General features: G+C 33.5%; 4 protein-coding genes across 7 annotated transcripts; 2 read left to right on the forward strand and 2 right to left on the reverse strand.

The window, feature by feature from the left end:
• Positions 1 to 2,159: 2,159 nt before the first annotated feature.
• On the forward strand, positions 2,160 to 3,336 carry LOC111793054 (thymocyte nuclear-like protein). The gene has a single exon (XM_087129621.1). It carries the CDS (start codon positions 2,733 to 2,735, stop codon positions 3,207 to 3,209), a length of 477 nt encoding a protein of 158 aa, XP_086985747.1. The 5' UTR covers positions 2,160 to 2,732; the 3' UTR covers positions 3,210 to 3,336.
• Positions 3,337 to 3,599: 263 nt separating this feature from the next.
• Positions 3,600 to 5,667, forward strand: LOC111793132 (uncharacterized). Of its 3 annotated transcripts, XR_015423331.1 has the most exons (3): positions 3,600 to 3,839; positions 3,934 to 4,006; positions 4,821 to 5,667. XR_015423331.1 is itself a non-coding variant. In XM_023674913.2 (2 exons), the coding sequence occupies exon 1, from the start codon at positions 3,602 to 3,604 to the stop codon at positions 3,803 to 3,805; it is 204 nt and encodes a 67-aa protein (XP_023530681.2). In that variant the 5' UTR covers positions 3,600 to 3,601; the 3' UTR covers positions 3,806 to 3,839; positions 3,934 to 4,912. The 3 variants fall into 3 exon arrangements, 1 of the variants encoding a protein (XP_023530681.2); XR_015423330.1 differs by having other exon boundaries at positions 3,600 to 4,006; XM_023674913.2 differs by having other exon boundaries at positions 3,934 to 4,912.
• Positions 5,668 to 6,098: 431 nt separating this feature from the next.
• On the reverse strand, positions 6,099 to 7,962 carry LOC111792982 (protein SOB FIVE-LIKE 5). The gene is made up of 4 exons (XM_023674668.2): positions 6,793 to 7,962; positions 6,635 to 6,700; positions 6,472 to 6,545; positions 6,099 to 6,362 (listed from the first exon to the last, which is right to left on the reverse strand). The coding sequence occupies exons 1-4, from the start codon at positions 7,183 to 7,185 to the stop codon at positions 6,329 to 6,331; spliced, it is 567 nt and encodes a 188-aa protein (XP_023530436.2). The 5' UTR covers positions 7,186 to 7,962; the 3' UTR covers positions 6,099 to 6,328.
• Positions 7,963 to 15,630: 7,668 nt separating this feature from the next.
• On the reverse strand, positions 15,631 to 17,625 carry LOC111788631 (cyclin-D2-2). 2 transcript variants are annotated; one of them, XM_023669043.2, is made up of 5 exons: positions 17,229 to 17,620; positions 17,064 to 17,150; positions 16,629 to 16,962; positions 16,374 to 16,492; positions 15,631 to 16,006 (listed from the first exon to the last, which is right to left on the reverse strand). In XM_023669043.2, exons 1-5 carry the CDS (start codon positions 17,397 to 17,399, stop codon positions 15,746 to 15,748), a joined length of 972 nt encoding a protein of 323 aa, XP_023524811.1. In that variant the 5' UTR covers positions 17,400 to 17,620; the 3' UTR covers positions 15,631 to 15,745. The 2 variants fall into 2 exon arrangements, with proteins under 2 accessions (XP_023524811.1, XP_023524819.1); XM_023669051.2 differs by lacking the exon at positions 17,064 to 17,150 and having other exon boundaries at positions 17,229 to 17,625.
• Positions 17,626 to 17,836: the final 211 nt, after the last annotated feature.

Below are 17,836 nucleotides of genomic sequence, written 5' to 3' on the forward strand. Positions count from 1 at the left end.
TGTTTCCTTCCTTTCTTCTCGGCTCTACCCTTTCTCACAAACATAGTTGGTCGAGTGTCTACAGAGAATTATACTTGACCTATTCTTTCAATCTTGAATTTCCTCTTCAGATCTCCTTAGTTGAGTCAAACTATTTGTGGCTGTACCCAAAAAGAGTCCTAGTAATTCTAGCAGCACCATTGGTTGCATTACAAAGAACCATATGCTCTGGTCTTTTTTTTCTAGCAAACCCGAGTATAGCTTAATTGAAGGTTATATATATATCTTTAACGAAGAGGTCAGAGGTTTGAATCTTCCACTCCACACGTCGAACTTAAAAAAAATAGAACTAAACCTCTCGATCTTTTAGAACGGTTGGCCACCAAATCTTGTGTTGCAACTATTATGTGAAAAAGAAGAGAAACCCGTGAAGATCAAGGGGGGAAAAGGATGGATGAAGTATGAACAGCTGACTTTTGAACATTGGTAAAAAGGCAAATATCATAGAGTTTGACCATATATGATTCTCCTTTCATCTCTCCCTTGGTGTCTCTTATTGCTTCCACTTTTTCTCTCTTCTTTGCCCACATTATATTGTCATAAGAACAATAGAACTATTGCTCCATAGCCTTCTCTCTCATATGTTTTATCAAGAAACATGAATCCTTGAAATTTTTGACCTGACTGTTGATTGAGTAGTCAGAATGTTACTTTAGAAAGTCTTATTTATTTATTTTTTAAATGTCTTGAAAATTTGGAATGATCCCATTCAGGTAAATATAAATCTGTTCAAGTTGATTTTTCTCGATAATCAACCATATGAGTAAATTAGTTTATAATAAAGTTCTTTTGACATAAACATAGTTCAATCAATTAAGTCAATGTTTACCTTATTTTAAAGACGGGAGACTTGGCCTCCAAAGCTGACCGACTTTTAGCATTATTAGGGAAATCAAAATCATATTTGAGGACCTACCCATATAAGCATATCATTGAAGCCTCCCATTATGTTTAGCAATTTTTGGATGCCTACAAGAGGCATGCCTAATTGTCATCATTATCATTATGCTTTCTTAGTTTTGTTTCCCACATTTAATGCACCTTGTTATTTAATATATTCCCTCCCCACCAAAAATAAGAATAATATATTAATCAAATATTTTCTAAACCATATATTAAAATCTCGAACTATATTTAAATCAAATTTTGGAAAATAATTTAACTTTTCAATATATATATATATATATATATATATATATATATATTTTGCACATTTATCAAATTTATGTTAAATTAATAAATCAAAGCAAATTTAATTAATCAAATATATGCTTAAAAACCCCATGTTTCCTCCAATGGAAATAATTATAGTAATGATAATAATTTGTGGGTGAGAGACAGCCCTAATTATGTAAAACAGCCCTTAAAAAAGAAAAAAACCAAAAACCTAGAATAGACAAGGTTGGGACGACACATCGATTGTGGCATGTGAACTTGTACAACCAAGTATGGCCGACACTTCTCTCACGAGAATAGCCGTTGACAAACGCGTCGTATATTTGCTTTTAAACCGTCCTAATTATTTCCTTCTATAAATTTACAAAGTATTATTTTAATTTCTCCACTTTTGATATATTAAATATACAAATATTCTTTAAAAGTTAATAATGAATCATATAATTAGAAAAAAAAAATTTTGTTGATATTTTATGTTACTAAAATCCATGATGGCACATTTGCCATGAAGTTCCAAAAATGCCCTTCACAATGTCTTTATATTCATCTCCACAGTCCCTCCTCTTCCCCATCTCTCTCAATGGCTTCAAAGCTTTTAAACTCCATCTTCACGTTTCTCTTCCTTTTCTTCTTTTTATTCTCCTCGACGACCGCCGTTTTCGCTCGGTCCATTCCCGGCTCTACAAACACGTCTCCAGGGACTACTCGAGACGGGGTACGTGAATTTATCAAAACTTTCTATAACTAATATAATGCCCGATTAAAAGTAGTAAATATTGAGTTTTTTTTCTCTTTTTTTTTTTTTTTTTTTTTTGTAAAGTTTAAGGTTGTAGATGATGTTTTGGAAGAGGAGAGCTGTGGAATTGGAGAAGAACATTGCTTGATGAGGAAAACTCTTGCAGCCCATGCTGATTATATCTACACAGATAAGCAAAGACCATAGACCATGAAGATTATTTGCACCTCATTCTTCGAATCTTTGACTTTTTGGTCAAATGTATATTATTAACCAATTGAGCTATGTTCGGGTTGATTAAACCCGATATACTAAACTTAAATTTAGTTACTTCTTTCGGGTCATGATATCATATTGTGTATTCCATGTCAACATGTCCGTGTGGTAAAAAAAAATACGTTTTTTTTTTTTTTTTTTGTATTATTTCTTATTGATAAAATTGTTTTTCATTGAAAAATCATAAAATTTTAATTGATGAAAAAATAAAAAGGGCTTTTTTGACATTGCAAATGAGTGCCTCTCATTTATGTTTTTCTTTTAATTATTGAGGTAATTACAAAAATTGGAAAGAAACATTATTTATATTTATAATTTTTCTTTTATAATTTTATATTTATGGCAGTTTCGCAATTAAATAACGTCTTCATAAATTAACGAGAGCCACAGAAATAGGCGCCAATCTAAGCGCAATTTTCCCGCCGGGAAAATCACCGACTTCACTCTCTCTTCTCCCTCTCCCTCGTACCAAACCACCACAACCGCAGCCCGTTCATCGAAGACAATGGCTGACGCGGCCGTCGGAGACAAAAAACAGTTCTGGCTTCTGAAGACGGAACCAGCGGAGTGGTCGTGGGCCGACCAAGCCGCGAACGGCGGCCGAACAAAGTGGGACGGCGTCAAGAACAAGCAAGCGCAGAAGCATCTCAAGTCCATGAAACTCGGCGACCTCTGTTTCTTCTACCACTCCGGCGCCAAGGCCCGCCGCATCGTCGGCGTGGTTTCCGTCGCACGGGAGTGGTATTCGGAGGGAGATGGCGGCGACGCTGTCGTCGACGTCGAGGCGGTTGGGGAAATGAGAGAACCGGTGGATTTGAAAGAGATGAAGAAGGGGATCGAAGGGAAGAAGGATTTCGCGCTGTTTCGGCAACCGAGACTGTCTGTTGTGCCGGTAGCGAAGGAGATTTGGGAGAAGATCTGCGAATTGGGAGGCGGATTTGAAGGGGATGGAACAGATTGCCGCCATGGGAGTGAGGAATAGAGCTTGAATTTGAATGCTGCACGCAAGGTGTTTGTGAATATGCGTAAGTGAATTTTGTTGACCCTCTTTTGATTTAACATAGTGTTTTGTGAATTAAAATGGAATGGCTACGGATTTCTGGTTGGAATGTTGAAGAATTTTGAGGGGCTTTGATATAAGAAGCCAAAGGTCACTTGTTTACATTCATAAAATGGCGCACTACATGCGTACGTGTTTCTTCTATATATATGGAAGCTCTTCGCCACTGACAGAGTCCAAGACTCCGAAGCCATTCAATCTCACATCTCTTTCAACACAATTCCCCTTCATCTTCTTCTTCTTCCCTTCTTTGAAACCCTAATTCTGCAAAATTCCTGTTTCGATTCTTCCATTTGGAGATTTCAGCGGATTCAATGGCGAATCAGCTCGGCAATTTGGTGGAATCCATAAAATCCAAGGTGAAGGCACTGAGGAAGTCGAAGAAATCGAAGAAGCCATACATAAAAATGGACAAGAGCGCGAGCGTCAAGATTGAAATCCGTAGCCGAAAAGCTCAATTGTTGATTGATAAGACCTTGAAGGTCGCCGATCGTCCTGGCGATCGTACAGTTCCTTAGTCTCGTTGTTATCTCTGCGCTTATCGACTCTCAGGTTTATAATCCCTCTCTCTCGCTCGTTATTTTCCCCTGTAATCTTCGCGGAATGTTCTGGTTTGTGATGATTTTGTTTTGGTTTGATCGTGTAGCTACCGATTCTGAGTTTCTCTTACAGATTCAGATATGGAACCGTCTCGGATAAATAGCTCCGATACCAAACAGGTAATCATGAATAGCTCCGATTCTGAGTTTCTTCTTCATTATCCTCAACAAATCTCAATTGCAATCTCGATCTCTACTGCTTGCAATTCATTTCAACTCTTCGAGATTAGAAGATTTTGAATCTTTTGATTTTGAAACAGAACAGTTGCCTGATTTGATCGAAAGAACAACATAAAAGAATCATTCGATTTTTCTTAAAAATTTCCATTCATATTAACATTGAATTTTGGGCATGTTACATTTCCGTTTTCAACTTTATTGGGTTTTTTTTTTTATTTTTTTATTTTTTTATTTTTTTTTATTTAGAACTAAACAAACATAATTTAATTAGGTAGGCTTTGACTTGGAAATTGGGCCTTTTGGGCCTGACTTAAAGAGTCCAGCAAGGAAATAAAGCCCGATCTAATTGGGCCTGTACTTGCTTAATATTGGGCCCAAATACTTGTACAAATTCATCATAAACTAAGGTGGAAGACAAGCTTCTAGATATCTTAATTAATTCAAAGCTTGAAAAATCCAAACTGATTAAAATCATAGCCTTTGTCACAAGAAATGGGAACATTCAAGTTAAAGAAGCAAAATAATAATAATAATAAATTTAGAAAAGGAATTTACGGGTTTTGTGTTGGCTGTGGTTGGGAAGGCAGGGGACTGGTTTTCCCATACCTCTTAAATCCACTTCTACCCAATTTGATGGAATTCAGTGAGGCAAAACCACTTTCTTTTATTTTTATTTTTATTTATTTTTATTTTTATTTTATTTATTTATTTATTGATGCAAATAATTCATTTGATTTCTCTCTCTACCTGGAAGGGAAGGATCAATCTGCAATAAAATAACTTGAGAGGGCATGTGGGCAGCATTAGAATTTTGATATCCAAAATTCCCAATTTGCTATTTGTTTATTCAGTATTTTGCAGTCTTTTTAAAGAACAAATCAGACCATTTTTCTGTCTGTTGAATCCAATTAAACAAATCAGAAAGGAATTTTTAAAATCTCTTTAAAATTTTAATTTAATAGATATCTTTATCGTAACATGCTTAGCTAACGAATAACGTGTTCGTATCTGTCACGTTTCAGATACTCGTTAGCACAATAAATATGTGTTCATAGTTATAAGTCCAACATTTGTTAGATACATATTAAAGGATGTTGTTTTGTTGTGTTTTTTTAAGAACCAAAATTTAGGTTTTGAGTATTGTTTGTGGATTTGATAAAATCCCACCAAATCAAATCTAAAACTTTTAGGCATATTATTACTTGGATGAAAGTTTTGTGGGTGTTTGTCATTTTGTGCTGATTTGTGGAGAAAAAATAGAGTGAGGACCTGAGGAATATTCAGAGCACACTCGAATTAAATTAAATTAATCTGATTTGTTTTGTTTCCTATTGACTTTTGCCCATTTGCTGCTCTGCTGGTTTCCATTCCCTCTGGCTCCTCTGTTACGAGAGTAACCCACCATTTTCAACCTACCTTTTTGTACCCATCCTCAACTTTGTGAGCTCCTTCACACAATTGGACCTATAGGATTTAGTACTCGATGGTCCCAATATTTTCCTGCATGACATGGCTAGGTTCGAGTCTTTTCTAAATTACTTTGTTATCACTCACTTCAAGAGGTCACTCAACGCTTCAAGTATAGCACATTTATTTACTTATGAAGTTTCTATAATTGACTCATTGAAAAGTAAGGTGCACCTTATTACATTGGTGTGAGTAGTAGATTGCTCTCGTTCGGATGTGTCGTGGTTAATTCATGTTTCTAGTATCACACTAACAATATTTCAATTTTAAACAAAGAAAATGTCCCTACACCTCCAATGTTTAAAGAGATTTTGCCTCTCAATTGTCGAGCTACAATGAACTTCAACAAAGAAATGAGCTAATAGTACGTTTAAAATGAAACAAATCTCGACTTCTTCGATAGATCTTCGCCTTACAACCGCAAACTACTGAGAACCCATTATAGTTGTGTATCGAATGAATACGTGACCTTAAAGTAATAATTGAATTTTCTCTGTCAGCCAATCATGTTCATTCCTTTCTCCTCCAAAAAAAAGAGCAATAATTGTGTTCAAGTTAGGCAAGATGAGGCAAGGTCAAATTGGATAGGGATGGCTGTGGAAGTAGTCATTGTTGAAAGAGTTGAGCAAATAAATCAGACACACTGTTCATGATGTTCTTAGAAACTCAACTTTTTTGCTCTAGTGTTGTTTCCCATTGCATTGACAGTCACAAAAAGGAAATAAAAAGAAGATGAAAAGAAGAGAAAGGGAAACAAAACCCATCTCTCAGAGATCCATTTCCCTCTACATTTGCTCATCTCATTCCTATTCCTTTCCCTTCAAACCACCTGTGAAAGAAGCAGATTGGACACTTTCAGTTCATAAATTCCAATACTCAAATCAAACCCAGTGATTCATTAATCATGAATTGCCAAGAACACAAGCAAATAACTCAACTGGTTCTTTTGTAATCTATTTCCTGATAGAGAAGATTGAAGGAACCCAAAATGCTCTGTAAATGATGATCTTTCCTGTATAACCAGCAAGAACACAATGTCAAGTAATATGATTATTGGACCTTTCTTTTTAGTGAAGGAGGGAAGAACAGGCTGCTAAGTACCTCAAAATGACTGGTTTGAGACAAGCCCAAGAAGCTTTCCATTGAGCCTTGATTGGTGAAGTTATTCTGAAGATTTGAAGGAAGCAACTTTTAATGAGTACCCAATTGATGGATAATCATTATAGACAAAGCTTAAAGAGATTGTTCAAGAAACTTACAGCAGTGAAGTTGCGAGCAGGGGAGCTAGCAGTGTCATCTAGGAAGGAAGATGGCTGATCATGACATTGATATTCTGTAATTTTCTGCTTCTTTCCCTTGTTCTTCTCCGGTGTTACTGACTTAGAAGCATGAGAGAAATGCCCATCGTCTTCATGAGAGCAAGCCTCATCTTCAAAGAAATGTGGAGGGCCAGAAGATGCATCAGAGACCATAGAAAGATCCTCCTCAACTTCATGTTCTTCAGTAGCTTCAGCTCTCCAATATCCATCACAGAAACCACTTTCTCGGCCAACAATGCGATCAGAGCCGCCATGAGAAAGAAAAGATTGCTCCAAATACAGAGTCCAACCAGACTCACAGCCACTGCTACACTCAGAACCCAACAAATCCATAATCCCAACCCTTCTTTTTTCTCTCAGGACTTTTATCAAACAGGTTGTGTGCAACAACCCAATTCAAGAAGAAAACAGAGACTTAATCAAAATGAGATTCCAATTCCCACAAACAAGATTTCAGCAACCAAGGTGGAGAGTAAGCAATCTAATGAACAGAAATCCCAAAACAAAAAACAGGGTTTGTCCTGAGGATTCTCCTGGAGTGAAATGAATTGAATCAAAATGAAAAAAAAGTGCCAGTTGGGGTGTGGTGGGTTTATAGTGTTGATGATGCACGTAACAGAGAGAATGGCCACAACCTCCTCACATGCAAGACAGCGAGGCATTAGTACGCTCTTAAAACCAAAACCAGGTACACGTCCATATCTCCTTCTACAGTAAAATGGATATCTATTCACACATTCAATTCCCCTCTCTCTCTCTCTCTCTCTCTCTCTCTCTCTCTCTCTCTATCTCTTCGGTTTGTGACACTGTTTGGTCTAATCAAGCTGGTTCGGTTAAAAAATGATATCTGGAAACGTGCGGTACTCGCCTGAAAACGCTACGGGAGAAGCGATTGTTTTGGTTTTAGTGTCCAGAAATAGAAACGATTTGGCTTTGCGTACTGTACGAGACATCAAATCTCCACCACCACCTCTTAATTCCTTTTCTGTTTGCGCTCTTCTTCTTTCTTCCATTCTCTCTCATTGCCGAATCAAAATCTCTCAATGAAATGCCTAATTGTTCGTTGATTTCGTGTTCAAATTCGGATGGAAATCCACAATTTCTCGTTCCGATTAGGGTTTCTTTCCGTTAGTTTTGTGCTTTGGAGCAGAATTTTGGCGGCCGTTTTTGTTTGTGTGAGAAAGGGTTTTGGGCTCTTAATTCCCATGATCTTAATATACTTTATAGTTTAATTAATTAGGTATTTTGAACCAAATAAAATTAATTAGGTATTTAATTCCTTCTTTTAGGACCCGTCCCAATAATTCAACTAGTTAAGACATATATTTTCGATGAAATAGTAGAAAATTGAATACCTCCCCCGACATACTGAACTAAGAAAAAGACATATTTACCCCTTAAAATTGAGGTTCAAATCTACAAAAACATAGAGTCAGTGTCGGTCGAAGTGCTCAAGTTCAATTAAAGAGAACGACATAACTAGAAAACGACGTTTGTGGTGGCATATAAATGAGATATCAATGGTGTAGGTAGAATAAAATTATCACGACCCCATATGCTAAACATCAATCTTATCTCCAAAAACCAACTCATTCATAGATTTGTTGACCGATAAAGAGGTCGGCATTGCTAAAAATACGAAGGATCTGGAAGGACAGATGTCATCGAATTATATCTTAAGAACCTTGGTTCGGTTTATAATATAGCTATCACAAACACGAGCGTGTAGATTTGAATCTACAATCTAAACGTAAAAATGTCTTAATCACTAAGCTGTGTTTCAATCGAGCAAGTCCATCAATTAAGTTTGCTCGTAATAATATTTTAACCACCGAGCTGGGTTTCAACCAAGTGGGTCCATCGACTAGGTTTGCTCGTAAGAATATTTTAACCATCGAGCTGTGTTTGAACCCGAGTGGGTCCATCGACTAGGTTTGCTCGTAAGAATCTCACGTGTATCTCTCTCTCTAAAACATGAAAGAAAACACACCGTCGTCTCTACCCTTTTCAAGAAATACGCTCAGCTGTGGTTTTGCCTCTAACGACTAACACACACACGTGGGCACGTGTGCTTTTTTTTCATATCTGAATTCCCCAAATATTCACACACATGCTCCCACGTGCGCACGATTTTCAACCTCATTTCCCTCTTCTTTCTATTTTTCCCCCAAATCTCTTTTTTTTTTTTTTTTTATTTCTTTTAAAATTAATAAAATTTCACACTTGTGAACCATGGGTCCTAATTCCAATGTTTTTTTTTTTATTTTTTATTTTTTATTTTTTATTTTTAAATAAAAAATAAAATAAAGAATAAATGTAATTTCCACACCTCAACATTCATTGCCCATATGTTACACCATTCTTTTTGTCATACCTAGAATTTGATATTTTTAATAATAATCCACCGTGCAGTGTCATGTTCTTCACATGATCATGACAAGCCTTAACAGAAACTCAAATCTCATTATAAATGAAATTCTCGTTACACTTTTGTTTGGCCATACACGTCATCAGAGTGTGCATCTCATCTCGTTGTTCTGATTCTCAACCGCACAATCACGCTTCATGATGTCATCAACTTTCACTGTCTCTCGAGCACGCTTATAAAAAAATCGACCCATGAGTCAATTATATCACTAAGACATCTAGAAATGACTGACTCGTTATTGACGTGATATTTTGACATTAAATGAAAAGGGATCGATTGCATAGAATGGTCAAAAAGTGGGCAACTACTCTCACCAAACATAACATAGATGAATACACATTAGAATAGTAATGTGAAAAAGAAAGGGGAAAGAAATGAAGAGGGCTTAGGCATAGATTATAAATAAAAGAAAGAAGTTAGCACAAAAATAACTTTAAATAGAGGCCATGTGCAATTTTCTCTCTTGGATCCCTCATTATTGATACACCCATATGAACAACCTCATGCTAGGAGCTTGAAATTAAAACCTTGCTTCCAAAAAATATATATATATATATATATGCCCCTTTCATTTAAATCTTGTGGGGACGTTTTATTGATCTCATTTGTGATATTATTGAGTTGGAGGATAAATTTAATCCACGTAATTATTTCATCAATTTTGACTGTGGGTCATTCTTTTTTTTTTTTTTTTTGTTATTAATTTCAAATGGTCCTTCGTTCAAATATAATTAATCATTCATTTAATTTGAAAAGTGATATGATTCGATAATTGTACTATATATATATATATATATAGGCTTCTCAAATTACACGTTTTTTTTTTCTTTTTTTTGTAATAAAATCAAATGAAAGGTACGGGATTTTACACTAATAAAAATATTTTATTTCAAGTTATATTATGAATTTTAATTTTAATTTTTTTTTTTTAATATTTAGCCACGTCTATAAAAATTTTAAGGCAACCAAAATGTTATTAGGGTTAGAAAAAGGGAAACAATTGAATTTACTTTTAATTTCAATTATATAATACATAGCTGAGAGGGGTAAAATTTAAATTTTTTAACCGAGGGATATGGGGGACCAAGGTGTAAAATAATGCCAGCAGGATATGGGTGGTAGACACCTGTCAGATAAATAAATGGGTTCGAGCTGTGGGGACCACATCAAATTGCCAACAAAATTTTAAAAAATCATCCTAGTCATTTTTTGTCGTGTAGTGAAACTGGCTGTAAGCGGGACGTTGTACGGACGGCCGTACGAGGGCGTCATTGCACCGACGGTTCATCGTCGCCCACAAAACCAACACATCGCCTCCGCTTAACATGGTTCTGTTTCAGACCCGACCCGACCCGATCTTCTACACGTGTGAGATTATACCTTTTTCATAAAGAAATCGAGATAAAATAATAATATTAATAATAAATTATTATTTAAACTTATTTTGAAAAAAAATGCAAAAGATTTTTGTAACTTTTCAAAATAAGTTTAAATAATAATATATTTTTTAACTTAGGATTATAATATATATATTCTTTTTACTTTTAAAAACTTCTAAAATTGGAAGAGGATCCATTTTGGAACTGGGCCATGCAATGTACAGCCCATGGCCAATTAAATGCAAATGGGCTTAAATTCTGGCCCATGAATTAAGGCTGTGGGCCCAAACTAGGTGGAGAATTGGCCCAGCCCATAAATCATCACGTAAACTGTAATAAATACGGTCAGCTTTTTTTATCCAAATGTTATCACTAGGCTGCCCTACAGCCACCCTAATCTATGAATGTTCATTAATGTCTCCCCAATAATTCAATTATTTCATCTTTTCTATTTAAATAATAACTCAAAAATTAGTAATTTATTTAAAAATCACCCCTAAATTTTTAATATTATTTAAAAAATATTCTTAAAACTTTAAAAACATTTATTCGTACCCGTATCAGTTATAAAAAATACACATAAAATTTTAAAAGTATCGTTAACACTCTTAATATTTATAAAAATAAAAATAATTTTTTTTTCGTGGATTATGGACAGAAACCATCTCCCCTTATTTTAAGGTTTTAGTGCTATTTTTTTTTTAAATTTAAATTCAGGAATATTGTGTGCTAATTGTAAATATATTTTTTAATTTTAAAAATTTTAAAAAAATTATGGATATTAACGTTATTTTAGAATCATTTTGAAAATTTAAGATTTTTTTTTTTTTTTTGGATAAATTATTGTTTTTTTTTTTCTTTTTTTTTTTTAATTTTTTAAAATTAGAAGAATATATTTGGAAAAAAAATGTAAAGTTGAGAAATAATTTAATTAATTTAACCTGAATTTGAAGGGGTTGTTATCCACGTAAGTAAATATTTATTGCACCGAGAAAATGTAGAGACAAAAGAGAATGATATTAATTTGTAGGTTTGAACGGTACCCTTGGTGGAAGGGTGTCTAAATCTATTGTATTTAATTATTGTGGCTGCTGACACGTAATTGCCAACGTGTATATAATACCAATTTATAGTCAAATATGGCTTTTTAAAATTTTTAAATTAAATTAAATTAATGTTTCTATATAAATCAAAATTATGGACATTTTGATGTGAACTTGTCGGCAATTGACTTATTTTTCAAATCATTCTTTTAATTTCCATAGTACCAAAAATAAATATTAGAACTTCAAATAAAAAATATAAACGTAACTTTCAACGCGTAAAAATAAATTTTTTAATTTATTTTGAATTGAAAATGAACTACTAACTTAAATACAAATTATCTGTATGGGTCTTGAAATTTATTGTATTCATGTCTTACGCATCTTAAATCTGTGAGACTGGCAGAGTGGTAACTCATTTGTCTTTAAATAGTTAATATATTTAAGATTTTTTTATTTTTTTTTTTATTTTGAGGATATTATAAAAATTTTGAAAAATCTAAAAAACTTAAAAGTATTTTTAAATTACTTATATCCAAAATTAACAATTATAATAGTATAAATAATAATTTTTTAAAAATATAAATATTGAGATAAAGATTTTAATCTTCGAATTCAAGAAGAAAAAACACGATGTTTTAATATTTCTACTGTACTAGAACCCGAATAGGTGTGAATGTCAATTTATATCTTGAAATCTTGATAGGGTCATAGAAAAGTTAGGGCATTTTCTATCTTTAGTTTGATTATCATTGAAAATAAAATAAAATCTTTTCAAGTTTATATATATTTTGTTTTTTTGTTCTTTTCTAATAATAATTATTAATAATTGTGTTTTTCAATTTGATTTTCTCTCTCTCCAACTTTATATATATATCAAGTTGGAATTAAAAAGAAAAAAAAAAAAACCAATAATATTATATTTATATATAGGCATAATTGTTATTAGTTAAAAAATATGCATAAATATGAATGTTAACATAGCTCAGCTGATTAAAATATATATTCTCATCTCCGCGTGTTATTAAATCGAAACAAAAAAAATTATACACATTAAAATATTATTCATGCACGTGTACGTTCAAACACAACAAAAATATCTAGACTCTTTGTGTCCAAGCCTATTGCTAGAAAATATTGTCAGCTTTAGCTAGTTAGCATCGTTCTTAGTCTCATAATTTTAAAACACGTCTATTAGAAAGAGATTTTCACACTTTCATAAGAAATGATTCGTTTCTCTCTCCAATTGATGTGAGATCTTACCATCCACCCCCTTGGGAGCCTAGCGTTCTCGTTAGCACACTGCCCCGTGTTTAGCTATGATATCAGTAGTAATAGCTCAAGTCCACCGATAACAACTATTGATCGTTTTAGCTCGTTACGTATTGTTGTCAACCTCACAATTGTAAAACGTGTTTGCTAGAAAGAAATTTTTACATATTTATAAAGATTATTTCGTTATTCTTTCCAATCGACATGGGATCTCGTTTAGGGTCGGGTGAATTTGCATAAAGAAATGGAGAAGAGGGTAGGTGGGTGAGTGGGTCAGCTTTGTAACATATATTTCGAAGTGTGTCAGCTTTGTCCCTAGCTCAAGCCCATCACATGAATCAAAAGAAAAATATCTTTTTTATTTTTCAATTCAATTTTGACTCTTTTCAATTTTTAGTATAAAATTTAAAAATATTTCCATAATGTAATTTAAATATTGTTGGTTCAAATCTTTATCTCGGTTAATTTCAACCAATAAGATCATATCATTTTTACTATTTTATTTATACATTCAAATTATTTCTAAAATAGTTAAAAAAAAATGTCTTATATAATATTTTTAGTATGTGTCAGGATTTCTATATTATTATTAAGAAAATTACAACTCAAATTTTATTATAAAGTTTGGTTGTGATCGAACATTTTTATTATTTAAATGAGTAACAAAAATTTAATTTAGTACGATCATATGACGTGACATTTTGTTTTAATAATTTGTCGTTAATTAAAAAAAAATATGCCTAGTATCGTTTTTATTACAAAAACAAAAAAAATAAAAAATTGAGAGAAATAATATTTTGAAGTACAAGATGATCTCCATTATTATTTTTTTTATTTTTTATTTTTTATTTTTGCTAGTTTCATTAATCTCCAATGATGCTTAGTAAAATTTAACTAAAATATTAAACTATATTAAAAGTAAATAATAATGATTAAAATGTGATTTAATTAATTAATAAACTAAGATGCCTCACATATAAACAAAAACAACATTGAATTAAAAAAAAAAAACAAAAAACAACTCTATTTATTTTTGCAATTATTTTTAAAAGAATAATAGACAGGTAAATTATGAGGGGTTGGGTTTTTGTTAATATATCGATAGTAATAACTTTTTTAACCTAAAGAAAGATGGTTAATTCTACTTTTGAAATTTCATGGTTAATTTTAAAACACGGCATTAATGGTAACTTAACAAGGGTATTTTTGAATTTTTTTAAAATGTTTAAGGGTATTAATGAAAATTTACAAAATATATAGTTAAAAGTTAAAAGAATATTAATTTTTACTCAGTCCATTAAATATCAAATTAAAATTTTGTGGTTAAAAACATATATATATATATTAAAATATATTGAAATTAAAATGAATAAATAAATAAGTGTTGGCCTAAAAAGGAAGGAAGAACAGAAAGAGAGATGTTGTAGGTTTTTTTAAAGTTGTCGTTCCCTCTAAGAACCTCAAGTTGACGTGACATGTCCTGCCTCTTACCCCATCAAATCAGATCATTGACACCTGGCATTGTCTCATTGGTTTTATCTCCCACACTCCCTCCCCTTCACCCTCATCCTTTCCGCCTACGTGGCATTCCATCTCACGCCTACGTCATTCTCTCATTTTATTTATTTATTTATTTATTTATTATTGGTTTTCCTTCCCCAAGCCTCAAAGTGCATGTCTATTGTTTTAAAATTTAATCTCCTATTAATGTCTAAAATGTTTAATTTTTTTATTAATAAAAGAGGATTTTGACATGATATTAGGAGAAATAACGTAATAAAAATGTTGGAAAGTACATCGAAATTAATTTATCAATTTGAGATATAGTTGAATTTTATTAATAGATTGAATTCATTGCTTTAATTATGAATATATGTTTATTGCATTTCTTTTAACTGATGTGACAATTTTTTGAAACTATACTTTTTTTTTTCTTATGAGAAATAATTTAGAGATTAAATTAATTTTATTTGTCAACTTTCATTATTATTGCATTTTGATTTTGTGGACTTTTAATTATAGTAATTTTATGTTTGCCTTTGTGAAAAATATCCATTTACCCTTGTATTTTATTATATAAAATAAGAAACTCTTTAAATAGAATGGTAATTTTATTTTTTAAAGTTTAGAACAAACAACAAATTATTATATGAGATGGAAAATCGAGGTCGTTTTATATATATTTTTATTACATATTCACGTAATTTCTCCACTAAGAATAAATAAATATTATGTTAATGGAGTTTTGAAGAAAAATTATCAACCACATGATTGAAATTACACACTCCACGTGGACCAATGAAGAAAAGTAAAGGGTAAAATCGTCAATACAAAATAAGAATACTTCCCAAAGGGTCTCTCATCATAATCTAATCCAATGAAAATCACAGCATGGAATAATTCATAAATTATTGACTTCTATTGTTTCCCCATCATGACTAAAACCTCATTATTTTCCCATTTTACCCTCCGAATAACACAAATTACAAAAGTAAGGTATTTTTCATAAACTTTCTTGGATATAAATAAAGAAACAAAAATAAAAATCTTCCCTTTTTGTTGTTTGGAGATCCATGCAATCTCAACCGTTCAATTTATATGGTCAACGACAAAGAGAATGGCGACCAAAGAAAAAGGGAAAGAGAATGACCACTGATTTTGAAAAAGAAAAGGTTAAAAAACTAAAATTAAATAAATATATATATATAAATAAAAAATAAAAAGCTCTCTTTCTTTCACCCTCCCTATAACAAATGACACGAAGGTCTTATCTACTGCTCCTGTACATCCGGCGCAGAGGATCGCAGCCGTTTAGTCTGAGGTTCGGCTGAGGGAGCGGCGGGTTCATGGCTAGTAGAGCCGAGATTGTCCAAGCGCGTGTCACAGCTACCGCATGCAGCCGCGTCGAGCACGCCGACTGGACTCGGGGGAGCCGGCTGCTCGGCTTCTTCATTCCGTTGTTTTCGGAGGCCTAACGGACACGTGTCAATCACGTACTCCTCCATTAGTTGGTGACAGCTTCTCACCATTTCCTACTTTCAATAAATTTTTTAAAATTATTTTGACAGCAAAAATATTTTAACCCCAAACGCCAAACGCTCCTTTTTTTTATTATTTTATTTTAATTTTTCGCCTTAAAAAATAAAATAAATAACTAATTAAATTTCGAATTTGGTCCCTGATGTGGATTTTAATTTCATTTTGGTCCCTATAAATTTCGGTTTGTTTCAATTTAGTCCTGTTTTAATTGTTTATTCACACAAAGATCAAGATTCGTACAATATTAAAAATATACATTATGTTTTATTAAATAAGAAAAAAGAGGAGGATTTTGTTTTTGCATACTAGTCCCTACAGAATTATGAAATTCGTTTTCAAACACATTGAATTAGTACTTACGACTCTGTCCGCCGTAAGGAAATGGCCACAAACCGCTGGAGAATCCAATCGCTCACCAGCAGCGCAGAGAACGGCGGCGGCAGCAATGGCGGACGGCCGGAACCCCAAGAAATCGATCACTGAAAATCATTCCAATTTTGTTTAAAAGACGAAATGGATAAATCGAACTAAGAACGAAGAAGACAAAAAGAGAAAAGAAGAAAACCGATTAAATATGATAATAGAATGGATTTAGGTTTTTTTTGTCGTAAGTACCGCGTGTAGTGCTAAGAATGAGATCGGAAGAAATTGAGAAGAGAAGATGGCAGTCGTCGCCGTCACTATCGCAATCGCCGCCGTCTGTAGCGGAAGAAGAAGGCTGATCGGAGATGAAGTGGTGGAGGAAATCGAAAGGCGTGACGGCGCGTAATCTCCAATTGAGAATAGACATGATCCAAAGCTCCATTCTCTGAACCGTTTTGGGCTCGAAGACGTATTGAGGCTCGAAGATTTGGAGGTCCAAAAGCAATGGGACCTGAGGCTCCTCCATTTTCGCTGCTAATGACAAACACGCCACCGATAGCAGCTGAAACGGCCATCCATTCCGCCGCTGCAAAAAACAAAGCCCTAAAATCATCAGCCTCAAAATTCCGATTCGATTCTCGAACAATCGAGACAAAAACAAGGGGGAAATCGAAATAGATCCTTAACCGGAAGGAAATTGGAGGAGAGAAAGCGATCGAAGTAATTAACGGAGAGAATCGCAGTGACCGGTTTGAAATTGTAGTGAGCGTGCACCTGCGAAACCCTAATCGCTCTTAAAAAACAAGAACAAAAATGCGAAGAACGCTAATGAAGTAACGATTAGTAGTAAACCTTCAAGATCCAGTTGATGGAGTCATGGCGAGCGGTGACGTCGATCGACCGGTCACGACACCGGAGAACATAGTCACGGCGAGGCATGTGGTCGAGTTCCGACTGAAGAAGGGTGAAAATGACAGAGTCATCGGAGGAAGAAGCGGCAGATTGATGAGGAGAGAGAGACATTGAAGAGAATAAAGGTCACCGGAAAAGAAACGGCGACGGCATTGGAGAGGAGGAGGAGGAAGGTGAAACGGCGATGGAGAGTGGCGGTGGGATTGTTGGGAGGGAAGGCCATAGCTTTATGCGTTTAGATGGAACATAGTCAATAATCTGCACTCAGTGAGAGAGAGAGAGTGTTTGTGTCTCTTTCTCTCTCTTATTATTTTAATTTTTTTTTATTTTTTAAAATGAAGTGCTGAGTGAGCGAGCGAGTGAGACAGTGAGAGTATTTGTGGGGGCGCTGTAGCTGAGTTGTCATTTAATTATTGGTTAGTTTCTTAATGAGTTTATAATCCACCTCCACACTGGATAACTCCTCTTTTTTTTTTTCACTTTATTTAATTCATTTTAATTTCAAAATAGAATATTTAATTACTTTATTATTATTTTTTTTTTTAATT

This window comes from Cucurbita pepo, chromosome 1 (assembly GCF_057944985.1).
Source record: "Cucurbita pepo subsp. pepo isolate OVF chromosome 1, ASM5794498v1, whole genome shotgun sequence".
Taxonomy (NCBI): Eukaryota; Viridiplantae; Streptophyta; class Magnoliopsida; order Cucurbitales; family Cucurbitaceae; genus Cucurbita; species Cucurbita pepo.

Coding starts and splice junctions, on each gene's coding strand:
- LOC111793054 (XM_087129621.1), top strand. CDS start 2,733: ATGGCTGACGCGGCCGTCGGAGACAAAAAACAGTTCTGGCTTCTGAAG.
- LOC111793132 (XM_023674913.2), top strand. CDS start 3,602: ATGGCGAATCAGCTCGGCAATTTGGTGGAATCCATAAAATCCAAGGTG.
- LOC111792982 (XM_023674668.2), bottom strand. CDS start 7,185: ATGGATTTGTTGGGTTCTGAGTGTAGCAGTGGCTGTGAGTCTGGTTGG. Junction 6,701..6,792: donor CTGCTCGCAACTTCACTGCT/GTAAGTTTCTTG, acceptor TCAAATCTTCAG/AATAACTTCACCAATCAAGG. Junction 6,546..6,634: donor CTCAAACCAGTCATTTTGAG/GTACTTAGCAGC, acceptor CTGGTTATACAG/GAAAGATCATCATTTACAGA.
- LOC111788631 (XM_023669043.2), bottom strand. CDS start 17,399: ATGTCTCTCTCTCCTCATCAATCTGCCGCTTCTTCCTCCGATGACTCT. Junction 17,151..17,228: donor CCATCAACTGGATCTTGAAG/GTTTACTACTAA, acceptor AGGGTTTCGCAG/GTGCACGCTCACTACAATTT. Junction 16,493..16,628: donor CATTCTTAGCACTACACGCG/GTACTTACGACA, acceptor AATGATTTTCAG/TGATCGATTTCTTGGGGTTC.